Here is a 12,393-nt window from a genome sequence, read left to right as displayed (position 1 = left end):
GCCCACACCTCCACACTCACTTCCCTCCAAGGCCCCAAGGGATCCTTCCATATCCGCCACAAGTTCACCTGTACCTCCACACACATCATCTATTGCATCCGCTGCACCCGATGTGGCCTCCTCTATATTGGTGAGACAGGCCGCTTACTTGCGGAACGCTTCAGAGAACACCTCTGGGCCGCCCGAACCAACCAACCCAATCACCCCGTGGCTCAACACTTTAACTCCCCCTCCCACTCCACCGAGGACATGCAGGTCCTTGGACTCCTCCACCGGCAGAACACAACTACACGACGGCTGGAGGAGGAGCGCCTCATCTTCCGCCTGGGAACCCTCCAACCACAAGGTATGAATTCAGATTTCTCCAGCTTCCTCATTTCCCCTCCCCCCACCTTGTCTCAGTCGGTTCCCTCAACTCAGCACCGCCCTCCTAACCTGCAATCCTCTTCCTGACCTCTCCGCCCCCACCCCACGCCGGCCGATCACCCTCACCTTGACCTCCTTCCACCTATCCCACCTCCATCGCCCCTCCCCCTAGTCCCTCCTCCCTACCTTTTATCTCAGCCGGCTTGGCTCTCTCTCTCTTATTCCTGATGAAGGGCTTATGCTCGAAACGTCGAATTCTCTATTCCTGAGGTGCTGCCTAACCTGCTGTGCTTTGACCAGCAACACATTTGCAGCGTTTATGCTTATGTCTTGCCCAATTTGTACCTCCCCTCATCCTTCTAACTGTACATATGTAATATTCAAGCCCAGACAACCTAATCCTGGACATGTGCCTTCAGCTGCACATTTCAGATTGAAAGACGTGTTAGATGGACAGATGTGTCTTAATTTATAAGATGCTTGACAGCCTGATTATGCAACCCCAAATTAATTCAATCCTATACCTTGACAACTTGGCAGCCAGTGGGGACTCCTGCCAGTGATTTGACATCAGCGCAGGATTTCACGGTGGTATAGCAGGTGGGCTTGAACTTTGGCCTCTGCTGATTTGCACACTTTTCCACCAAGAGTGGGTGAATAGTGGCTGGCAACAGGAATCCAAGGACACTAACCTGAGGAACTACTGTAATGATGTCTTAGACAACTGATCTCCAATCAACACAACCATCTTTTATGTGTTATGTATGACTCCAACTGGCAGAGTTTTCCTCCTGATTCCTATTGACTTCAGAAATGTAGAAATTAAGCACGAGTAAGCCATTTGGCCCTTCAAATCTGCTATGTCTCTCTAGTTTTGCTAGGACTCATTGATGCCACATGCAGTCAAATACAGTTTTGGTGTCAAGGCCAGTCACTCTTATCTCACCTCTGGAATTCAACTCTTTTGTCCATGTTTGAACCAAGGCTGGAATGATATCAGGAGCTGAGTGGCTCTGGCAGAATTCAAATTGGGCATGTGTGAGCAGATTATTGCTAAATAAGTACTGTTGATGACACCTTCCACCCATCACTTTACTGATAATTTAGAGTGGGCTGCTGGGGCAGTAATCGTGTGTTGGATTTGTCCATTTTATTTGTATAAATAGACCTACATTGTTAGCTAAATACCAATTTTATAGCTGTACTGGAACTGTTTGGCCAGGAATGTGGCAAACTCTGGAGTAGATGTCTTCAGTGCTATTGCCGGAATATTGTCAGGACCCATTGCGTTTGCAATATCCAGTACCTCCACCTGTTCCTTGATATCACATTGAATTGTAGATTAGGATTAAAATATTTAGAATTGCATTTAAAGTTATTTAAATTTACTTAAAGATCTCCTTAATGTCATTTAACTCATTTTATTTAAAGTTGTAAAGGAAATTAAATTTATTTTAGTTATACTGAAGTCTTAAAGTGTTGAATCGTGTTTAAAGTAATATTTAAAGTGACATTTATCTGTTTAATAATGTTCACTGGGAGTTGTACTGTATTGAGTAGGAAGTTGAACAGAGCTAAATGGGATAGGTGTCTATAAAGCTGCCTGCTTGCTCAGTAATGCTCGGAGGACCCCGGGTGGATATTGTGGAGTCAGGCAGTGATCTGGGCTGCTGCAGCCGGGGTCCTGGTGGTTGTCCGGACGGTGACATTGGGAAGATGGCGGACGCGACTCGGCGGCTCGTGCAGAACCTGGTGACCCGGGGCCCGAAACTCGCCCTCGGTAACTACCCGCGCGTCCTGTCCCCCCCCCCCCCAGGCCCGGCCCGGCCCGGGGAGCGGGGGCTGGGGGCGTGGAATTATGATCACAGCAAAAGGGGCCCACTGTCTCTCCCCACCCCCCATCATCCATGTCTCCCCCTCAACCTCCCTTCCCCTACCCTACTCGGTCCCCCCGACCTTCCCTACCCCACCCCCGACCCTCTTTCCCCCCCCCGACCCTCTCCCCCCGACCCTCTTCCCCTCCCCGACCCCCCCCCTCTCCCCGACCCCCCCCCCTCTCACCGACCCCCCCCCCCTCTCCCCGACCCTACTCGGTCTCCCCGACCCCTCCCCCCCCCCCCCCTCTCCCCGACCCCCCCCCCCTCTCCCCGACCCTACTCGGTCCCCCCGACCTTCCCTACTCTCCCCCCGACCCTCTTCCCCTCCCCTCGACCGACCCTACCCCTCCCCGACCCTCTTTTCCCCCCACCCCCCGACCCGACCCCTGTCCCTCTCAGTGGCAGTGACTGGGGAGTGAACATTTTAAGGTCAGGATCCTTCCTCAGATCTAGAAGGTCATCCACTTTGAATATTCACCCTCTCCGCAAATGCTGTCTGACCGACTGAGTATTTTCTGGCCTGTAATGTAATGTCTGGTGTTTATTTCAGTATTTGTAGCTTTTTGCCATTTCCATTTATATTCTGGGTGTATATTCTCTTAGTTGAAAATGTGTTGCTGGTTAAAGCACAGCAGGTTAGGCAGCATCCAAGGAATAGGAAATTCGACGTTTCGGGCATAAGCCCTTCATCAGGAATGAGGATATTCTCTTATCCGATCAGTGATGTTGTACATGCACTTCTCTTTCCCACCCCCCAGCTGCTGCTAATTACTCTAAGCCTCGTCTAGCTACCTTCTGGAAGTATGCCCGCGTGGAACTGAGTCCTCCAACGCCTAAAGAAATCCCAGTGGCTGTTGAAAGCTTGAAGGGTTTAATAGCATCGTTTAAGGAGGGAGCTTACAAACATGTAACTGTAAAGGTAAGACATTCAGAAAATTAGGGAAATATGTGGGCCAAGAGTGAACTTAACTGGAGATTTAGATTTTCATTTTGTTTGTGTACTTAATAAGGAAAGCATACATTTGTTGTAATAAAGTCACCTTTTCTGTATCTAGTTGGCTTATTCAATATTGGTTCAGAAAATATATCTAATATCCAGCAGTCCATTATCTTGTAGCCTCTTAAATCATTGGTTTTACTGCATAGCATTAGAAACCATCTTGAGATTTCAAGTCAATAATTGCTGCTCTTAAAATTGATTTGAAAGCTTTTCAATCTTCAGAAAGTTGCATGAATGTAAAACTGATTTTTGCCTTTTGCCTGGCCATTTGGTTGTCAACTGCCCAAGTAGAATTAATCTATTTATTCTGCTGAGAACCACTGAATTATTTCTCAACCAGAAGCCACGGGCAGTAAGGGAGATGGTGGAGTAATGATAATGTTATTGGATTGGTAGTCCGGGGGCCCGCTATCAGTATGCCCTTGAATGTTCTTTGCGGCTGTGTGGGTCTCCAAAGCCGGTGTGTTGCAGTGATTTTTGGAAGTAGAAGTCAATGGCCTGATTGGAGGGCCAATGCCAATCGCCATTCACAGAATGTTGCAGCAGTTGTGGAGCTAAGAGGGAGTGTTGATTAGATGGTGCATTAGGAGACCAGAGTTCAAATCCTACTCTGACTGCCTGTGGAATTTAAATTCAGTTAATTTTTAAAAATCTGATAACAAAGCTAGTGTCAGTAATTATTTAAAAAGAAATGCATCTGGTTCAATAATGTCCTTTTAGGGAAAGACAGCTGCCATCCTATTCAGTCTAACTTATATGTGACTGCTCTCTGAAATAGCTTAGTTCAGTGGCAACCGATATTGGCCTTGCCAGTGTCCACATGTTAAGAAAGAATAAAGAAAAATGAGGCAAGAGACAAAGGGAGTAACATGTTTTCTTTGAATATTTTTCTTCTTGAAATACAGATGGAAACTTAGCATAAAAATAAATATCAACCCTGTTTTTAAAAACAAGAATAGCAACATAGGAGCAGACATAGGCCAACCAGGCGACTGAGCCTTCATTATTTAATGTAATTTGACTGATCAAACTCTCTTAATGCCTTTTACCCACACTATCCCCACAAACATTTATGCCATCAGTAATCAGAAATCTACCAGGCTCTCTACTTTAAATATTGTGACTATGCTTCCACAGTCCTCTGGGGTAGAGAAATCACGATATTTGCAGCTGAGTAAAATTTCTCCTGATCTCAGTCCTAAATAACATTTTTCTTTTAAATTTTGTCCCCAGTTCTAGATTCTTTGACTAAAGTAAACATCTTACCAGCATCTACTCTGTCTATCCCTTTGTGTACTCAGCTGTGGAGAGAAACAGTTAATATTACTTTTAAATTAATAACTTTTTATCTATCAATAGATGCTAATGAGCATTTCCAGCAGCTTTTGTTTACATTTTCCACTATACATAGGGATCTGTTTTAGTATTAGTTTTAATTTCCCTGACCTTTTTTATCTGGAATAAATTTGCATGCATCACTTCTCTGCTGTGTTCACTTTACCCGAAAATTTGTTTTTAGGAAAGTGGCCTCAAGGATCAGTGCGAGGTTCACTGCTTATTGTCATTTTTGTAAATGATTTGGATGTGAATATGGGAGGTATGATTACTAAGTTTGCAGATAACACTAAAATTGATGATGTAGTGTACAGTGAAGTAGGTTACTGAAAAACAATGGGACCTTGATCAGATGGGTCCAGGAGTGGTAGATGGAGTTTAAGTTAGATACATGTGAGGCATTTTGGAAAGGCAAATCAGGGCAGGACTTATAATTTAATGGTAAGGTTCTGGGAAGTGTTGTTGAACAATGAGGCCTTGGCGTGCAAGTCCATAGTTCCTTGAAACTGGAGTCTCAGGTAGACAGGCTGGTGAAGAATGTGTTTGGTGTGCTTGCCTTTGTTGGTCAGCGGATTGAGTATAGGAGTTGGGAGGTCGTGTTGCGGCTGTACAGGACGTTAATGAGAGCGCTTTAGGAATACTGATTTCAGTTCTTGTCTCCCTGCTACAGGAAGGATGTTGTGAAATTTGAAAGGGTTGAGAAAAGATTTACAAGGACGTTGCCAGGGTTGTATGGTTTAAGCTACAGGGAGAGGCTAAATAAGTTGTGACTATCCTCTGTGGAGCAACAAAAGTTGAGGTGTGACCTTCTGAAGGGCGTGGATAGCGTGAGTAGCCAAGGTCTTTATTCCAGGATAATGAAGACCAAAACTAGAGGGATAGGTTTAAGGTGGGAGAGGAAAGTTTTAAAAGAGACCTAAGGGGCAACTTCATGTGGAATGTGGTGCATGTATGAAATGAACTGTCAGAGGAAGTGGTGGAGGCTGGTACTAAAACATTTAAAAGACATCTGAATGGGTGCATACATAGAAAGGATTCAGAGGGATATAGGCTAAATGTTGGCAAATGGGACTAGATTAATTTAGGATATCTATTCATATGGAGGAGTTTCCATGATGTGCATCTGTATGACTAATTCCTCATTAAATTTCTTGCATTTCTGAGCCCAGATAATACACTACTGCAGTATCTTGCTGTGGTGCATAATTTCAGTCTTGATTATGTTGAGATAGCTGGTCTCTGCTTTGGCACCAGTAAGGGTATGACCCTCTGGATTAGAGGGTCTGCTCCTGATTGTTGTTCAATCATTCTTCCTTCCTAAACCCCACCAAAATCATCAGGAAGGCATTTCAAGCTATCATCTAGAAATTGGACTTATTGATGTCTCTAGAATATTTCTCCTTTTAAGGCAATGGACAGGATTGCACTTCACTGTGTTCTTTGTATTCTGAGTTTCTAGTTGCTACACAGGGATGTACAGAAATCTGCTTTGGAATCTTTGCTGTTAATTTAGTTGCATTTCATTAATTCCGTCCTAGTGTGTTTTTGGTCAAATGGATGTATTCCAGGCAGAATGAGTGGAACACTGTTATACAGAGGAACCTCGATTATCCGGCATTCGATTCCGATTATCCGGCAAGATCGCAATGTTCCAATGACTGTTATCTAGTGTTTGATTATCCGATCGCAATACTGCCTGCCCATGTCCTTCGGATAATTGAGGTTCCTCTCTATTTATCTGCGGTGTAAGTAAAACCTTTTGAGGGAAGTAATGGAAATGGAAACCCAAGTGTTTAATGTTTATGAAATGCAATCTTGAAGTTCAGACATTGTGATGTAAGCTGCTTTATTATTCAAAGCTGCCTGACTCTCATCATTATTCTGACTGGTATCAATAGTTTTCCCCAAACTTGAGATTAACCTGAGAAAATTGCAGTGACATTCCTTTTCTTTGAGAAGATGATATTTTTCAGAGTTTCTAGTCTCTCATTGTTGTCTCTCTCATTCATATGCAAATAGACTGTGCCATCTGCTCCTGCTGCCTGACTTTGCAGTCCCAGAATGAGATCTGGTTAAATGAACTGTATAAATAGTGATATTTGGATCCCTCCTTGTGTAAGACCATTGAAAGATGACAAATATAGGAGCCTTTGACTTTAGGGTTTTTGAATTACCTAGCCATGCAGTTCATTGAAGCTTGGGGGGGTGGGGTCTGGGGAAGGTGTAGTCAGAACTCATCTTTTTTGGCCCCCGCCCCCAATCAGATCTGAGTCAATTAAACATTTTCTAGGGAGGCGAATCTTGCGCTCAGTTTTTTTAATACACACAGCTGTTTTCCCTGATTCTGGGATCCACACATTGCTGAGAAAGACCAGCTGGAGAGAGAATTTACATATGAATTGTGACATTAACAATGAGCAACACAAAGTTTGAGAATGGCATTGAAATCTTTACAGACAGTCTTGCGTTGGAAGTCGCAGTAAATGAGAATCCTGTTTAAAGTCAGGATAAATTTCTAAATGATGTATATAGGGATCATGTCAAGAAATTTGATGGAGCTATTTTTTTGAACTAGATGCACTTCAAACTAACTGTCAAAGTCAAGTCTTGTTGCACTCATTCTTTTCTGGCAATTGTAAACCTCCCAAGTTTCTACTCCCTTACGTTGTGCTTGAGTTTGTAACTTTGCAAAACCTAATAACTACCTCCAATTTTATCTTGCCTTCTGTTTGCAGGATGCTCTAAGGAACACACTGGTGGCCACTGAAGTTGTGATGTGGTTTTACATTGGCGAGGTCATTGGTCGACGAAGCTTGATTGGATATAAAGTCTGAACTATGCCCTCTGTTGAACCAGCATTCCATTGTAAATGAATGAAAAATACTTCACATTAAATAAAACCATTATTAGGACTTCGAACACTAGTACTGCCTTTTATTTCAGCATTACACATTTGTGAATCATTTTTGTTTGTCAACATGAATATTATGTATGCTTTGTGTGTTACCACTTCTGGAACATGCTGTCAGACTGGCATTATCAGATAAGACACAGCAAAGCTGCCGTTATTTTTCTTTAGCTGTCTCAAAAATCTCATGTAAGTGTTTGCACCCTATACTACACTATTATGATTCTTAAAGCATTTTTTTTCTTTGAGATTGCATCAAATCATAGATAGTTCTGCTCTAGATTCTCTCTGGATTGGTTTGAGTCTTCCAGGCACATTTCACAAGGCTAGTATATAAAAAGTATTTTTTTTAAACTTGTGACTGTACAGGTTCAAAATCCAACTCTGGCCTCAAGTTAACTTCTGTAGTTGTCTGAATTTTAAAGTCTCTCATTTCTTATTAAAGTCTGCAGACCACTGGTGTAAACACATTTCATACAGTGGACTTTCTGTGTTAGTACTGTGATTATTTACCTTCGGGTTATACCTGGTCCAGTTTCTGATATTATTTCAAAAATAGGTTTCATTGTTCCTTTATATGAGGAAAATAAATATATTTTGTGAACATAATTTGTCTACATTTGTATATCTAATTGTGCTGTTTGCAAGTTCTAGGAATGAAAAGGAAATAAGAGCGCAGATTATCTTTGTACCCTTGCTGTTGGGCGATTTTTAACTGGAGTTGCTAAGAGATCAGGTAAGGATGCTTGTTTTGGGATTGGGATGAAAGAATTCTATCGTTTTCTGTGACAGAATTGTTGGAAGTGCCTCGTAAAATGGTATGTTAATTCCTAATTGCATTGATTTTGATTTTTAATTCTGTTTGACCAGCAGAACTATCATTATTCACAAGTGTTTGGATCTTTTCGAATGGGAGTGTGTTGCTGAACCATCTGCATCCTGTGACAGAGCACCTGTGAATTTCTCTTTCCGTTGACTATATCTTTTTTTTTACTGCTCCATTTAGATAAATGATCCAAAATAGTGGAGACAAAGCTAGTTCAGAATTAAATATTGGTGATACTAACTTTGGTTTTAAAGGTAGACAAGCAGGAGGCTGGAAGAACACAGCAGTATCGGAAGGTGGAGAAGTCGGCATTTCGGGTGTAACCCTTCCTCAGGACATCCGAACATCGACTAATCCAGCTCCTGAAGCTGCCTGGCTTGCTGTGTTCTTCCAGCATCCTGCTTGTTTACCTTGGATTCAAGCATCTGCAGTTTTTTTTGTCTCTAACCAACTTTGGCTTTAAAAGCCAGTGAATTGCAAGGTGCAAAGAAATGAAATAAGGAGTTGGACGATGTTGAGGTCTTGGGAGATTTCATGTTGGATGCTGTTTACTGAGTTCTTTAAACCTAGCTGAGTGTCTAAGATGTTTTCTGTTTGTGAACAAAGTTATAAACTTTGTAGAATTACTTCACCAAAAGTAATGCAAATTTAGAGGACCCAAGAAGAACCGGAGAGAGATGGGAGAACAGAAGTGACTGGAATTGATTGGATATTAATGTCAACTAAAATTTATGAACAAAGAATGCCAACAAGTTAAAGTAATGGGTGATTCAAAGGGTGATAGGTGTTAATTGTGTATATTTGAAAGCAGGAACAGCCAGCCCTGGGAGTGGAGAGAGTGAAGAAATCAATAAACTTTTCAAGGAAAAGCTTGGTGCCTGCTTCACCTTCAAGTTTGATTGCTAATCACATTAAATAGCATTTTTCTAGTATCTTGCCAAGGAAAAGGAGAGAGGAGTTTGACCTTCACATACTCGAGCTTTATAGAGGTCTGTGTTGAGGGAGGCCAGGGTATGAGCACCAATTATCTTGATGGTGCAAGTTTAAAGAATGTTACTGGACTATTGGTGATTTCATCAAAGGGGAATGGAAGGTTATTTGAGATCTGCAAAATACACAAACTTAGAAAATAGGAGCGTGAATAGACGATACGGTATCTTGAGCTCTTTGCCTTTCATTATGATCATGGCTAATCATCCAACTCAATAGCCTGTTCCTGCATTTTCCCATATCCTTTGATCCCATTATTCCTAAGTGCTTTATCCAAATCCTTGGAACCTAATAAACTTTTGGCCTTAGTACTTTCTGTGGTAGCATATTCATAAATGAATAAGCCGTCTTTAAAGAAGAGAAAACGATCCTTTAACCCATTGAAAATTGTGAAGAGAGCCAGATATGGTGATCAGCAAGTCTGCTGTGAGTGGGTTAGAAGTTGAGTACAGAGGGAAATGGTCTTAGTTTGAAAACAATTATAATTGCAGATACGTTAGAAATACAAAGTTATGCATCTTATCTGGAGGAATATAGGAACTTGTTGGACTGTAGGGAAAAAGCAAGGGAGTAGGATTAATAAGAAATCTCTTGATGAGCACTATGATCACCCTTCAGTGTGTCTGATTCTCTGATCAGACTTTGACCATCTTTTTTGCTATGGCATTAGCTGACTAGGTTTTCCAATCTTCAAATTGATAGAGTTTAATAAAATGAACTTTTATTCTGTAGGGCGTGGTTTGATATCTGAATGATTCTTCCAGAAACATGATCTATTCACATCTGGGGATGGGTACATTATTTGGCTGCAGTGCTTAGCATTGATTCAGTGGTTAGCACTGTTGCCTCTCAGTACCAGGGACCCCGGGTTCAAGTCAATGCAGGGAAATGCTGGATTATAGGGATAGGGTAGGATGCTCTTCAAAGGGTCAACTTGCATGCGGGCTGACTTGCCTGCTTCCACACGATCTGAGTTCTATTAAGTACCTGCAGAATCCAGGCAATCAATTGTTTGTGCCCTATTTCCCTAAGGCAAGGCGCTATGCTTAAAATTAAATATGGTGCCTTTGGATTAGCTAGCGCTCTAGTTACTATTTTATGTTGACTCCAGTAGCTGCCACTGTACTGTATAACATCAGTTTCAACAAGTGGCTGGTTTATGTATCTTGAATATAGTTATCTGATTAAGTACAGTTGCACGGTCCTTGGGCAATGGTGTTAGTTTGCCTTCAAGTGGTGTGCCTTTATGTCATGTGGCAATAGATATGTTACCTTCTATAATGAAACAAACTGGGTGTGAATATCATGGAAATGAAGGATCCGTCAGACATTAATTGCAACTAACTTGTGTACAAAGATTACATTCCTCAGGTACTTAAATGTATGGACTAATATAAGCTACTACTTTACCATGGTTTCCAGAGGAGTGTTATGCTTCAAGTGATCTGAGGTAAGATGGAGTATGTGATCTTTATACCCTTGGATCACAAACTAGGTTAATGATGTTGTCATGAGCATGACTGTTAACAATATACTGACAGAGAGACAACATAATGGTCAATGATTTATAAGAATGTACAGCTGAATTGATCATGTGCCAGTGCAGAAATCCTTGGTGTACCTAGAGCTTTGACTTAACTAAGTCAGATACATCATACAATCCATCCCTCTTGTTTTTTTGAACTGGAATGCAACTTTGTTCCTCTGACAATAACCTTTGATTTCTCTGCTCTGATGCACCTTCAGATGTCTGGCTTAAATTTAAAAATAAATCCTGTAAAAGGTGGAGGTTACTTTGTACGTCCCTGCCCAAAACAAAAGACTATGTTCCGTTAGATTGACTGACCTTTATCTCCGTTTACTAAATCTGGGTCCAAGCTTCTCAATCCTTGGCAGGGTCTTGCCATTTACCTTGCCTCTGTCTTGTTTGCCTAATTGGTTTATATTGGTCCAGGATTAACCCCATGAGTTTTAACAAGAAGAAGCTGTTGTCTTAAGATATAGTTTATTGCATGATTGCAGTTGGGTACAAGGTATATTAATTTGTTAGATATGGTTAATAAAACTAAGGAGAGCTGTGGATATCAGTCTGTACATCTTGATCTTAAAATATTTTGCACTTTTTTCCATTCAAGCCTGTACAACATAATCAGGTGGGGCGGAGCTTAATACAGTCTCCAGCATTACCACTTTTAAGAACTATATCTTATACAATGTTGGCTACTTATGTATTTTACAATATTTGGACTATGATTAAAGAGCGAGACACTGACTTACTTTTTTTTCTTGTCTCTTTCCTTTCCAAATCACCCCCCCACTTTATCACGTGCATGGACAAAGGCCCGAGGGCAGTGAAGTGTACTGCAAAATTCCTATTCATCAATTTAAAATTGACTAAACATAGCTCTCCAGGTCTGCAACTTGCAGATCCACACCAATTTGTACACTTACCAGTTGAATTGTTCTGCTCAAAGAAGAAATGCAACAGAACCCGTGATTGCATATGTTCAGCATAACTGTCCAGAGAACATGGATTTAGAGAAATGTATGGGATTGGATAGGGAGAAAAAAGTGAAGCTGATAGATACGGAGGAATTATAACACTGGAAATCCTCGGTGTGTTGAAAGTGCAGAAGTTTCTTAAAATTAAGTGAAGAGGACCCATGAAAAAACACTAGTGGGTGATATAAAGCAAAATCCAGAGGCATTTATAAGCATGTTTGGGCCAGCAGGATGACGGGAGAAAGAGTGGAGCTGCAAGATGTAATTGAGGTTTCAAAGGAATACTTTCTATCTATATTCATAAAAGAATGATGAGGGTATAGAAATTGTGGAAGAGGAACTGTGATGTATTTGAACAAAGTAAAATTGAAAGGAAAGTGTTATTAGCAGTTTTAGAAAACCTAAAATTGAATAAATGACTAGGTGTATCCCAGCTATTGTATTAGGCAAGGAAGGAAATTGCTGGGACTCTGTCAATAATTTTCCAATACTCTCTGGCCGTAGGTGAGATGCCAGTGGTTTGGAAGTTGGCTAATGTGCTATCTTTATTTAACAAGGTTTGGAGGGATTTGGGAGGTCATGTTGTGGC

General features: G+C 41.5%; 1 protein-coding gene across 1 annotated transcript; it reads left to right on the top strand.

The window, feature by feature from the left end:
* Nucleotides 1-2,035: 2,035 nt before the first annotated feature.
* On the top strand, nt 2,036-7,497 carry atp5l (ATP synthase, H+ transporting, mitochondrial F0 complex, subunit g). The gene is made up of 3 exons (XM_060846878.1): nt 2,036-2,146; nt 3,002-3,162; nt 7,314-7,497. Exons 1-3 carry the CDS (start codon nt 2,083-2,085, stop codon nt 7,410-7,412), a joined length of 324 nt encoding a protein of 107 aa, XP_060702861.1. The 5' UTR covers nt 2,036-2,082; the 3' UTR covers nt 7,413-7,497.
* Nucleotides 7,498-12,393: the final 4,896 nt, after the last annotated feature.

Source organism: Hemiscyllium ocellatum, chromosome 29 (genome assembly GCF_020745735.1).
Source record: "Hemiscyllium ocellatum isolate sHemOce1 chromosome 29, sHemOce1.pat.X.cur, whole genome shotgun sequence".
In the NCBI taxonomy this organism is placed as follows: domain Eukaryota; kingdom Metazoa; phylum Chordata; class Chondrichthyes; order Orectolobiformes; family Hemiscylliidae; genus Hemiscyllium; species Hemiscyllium ocellatum.
Note: the sequence above shows the minus strand (reverse complement) of the source record. Positions and strands in the feature narration are given on the sequence as shown.

Bases quoted from the DNA above. Each gene is read 5' to 3' on its own strand.
- atp5l (XM_060846878.1), top strand. From the start codon at position 2,083: ATGGCGGACGCGACTCGGCGGCTCGTGCAGAACCTGGTGACCCGGGGC. The intron at 2,147-3,001 runs GTAACTACCCGC...CCCACCCCCCAG, and splicing joins GGGCCCGAAACTCGCCCTCG to CTGCTGCTAATTACTCTAAG. The intron at 3,163-7,313 runs GTAAGACATTCA...TTCTGTTTGCAG, and splicing joins ACAAACATGTAACTGTAAAG to GATGCTCTAAGGAACACACT.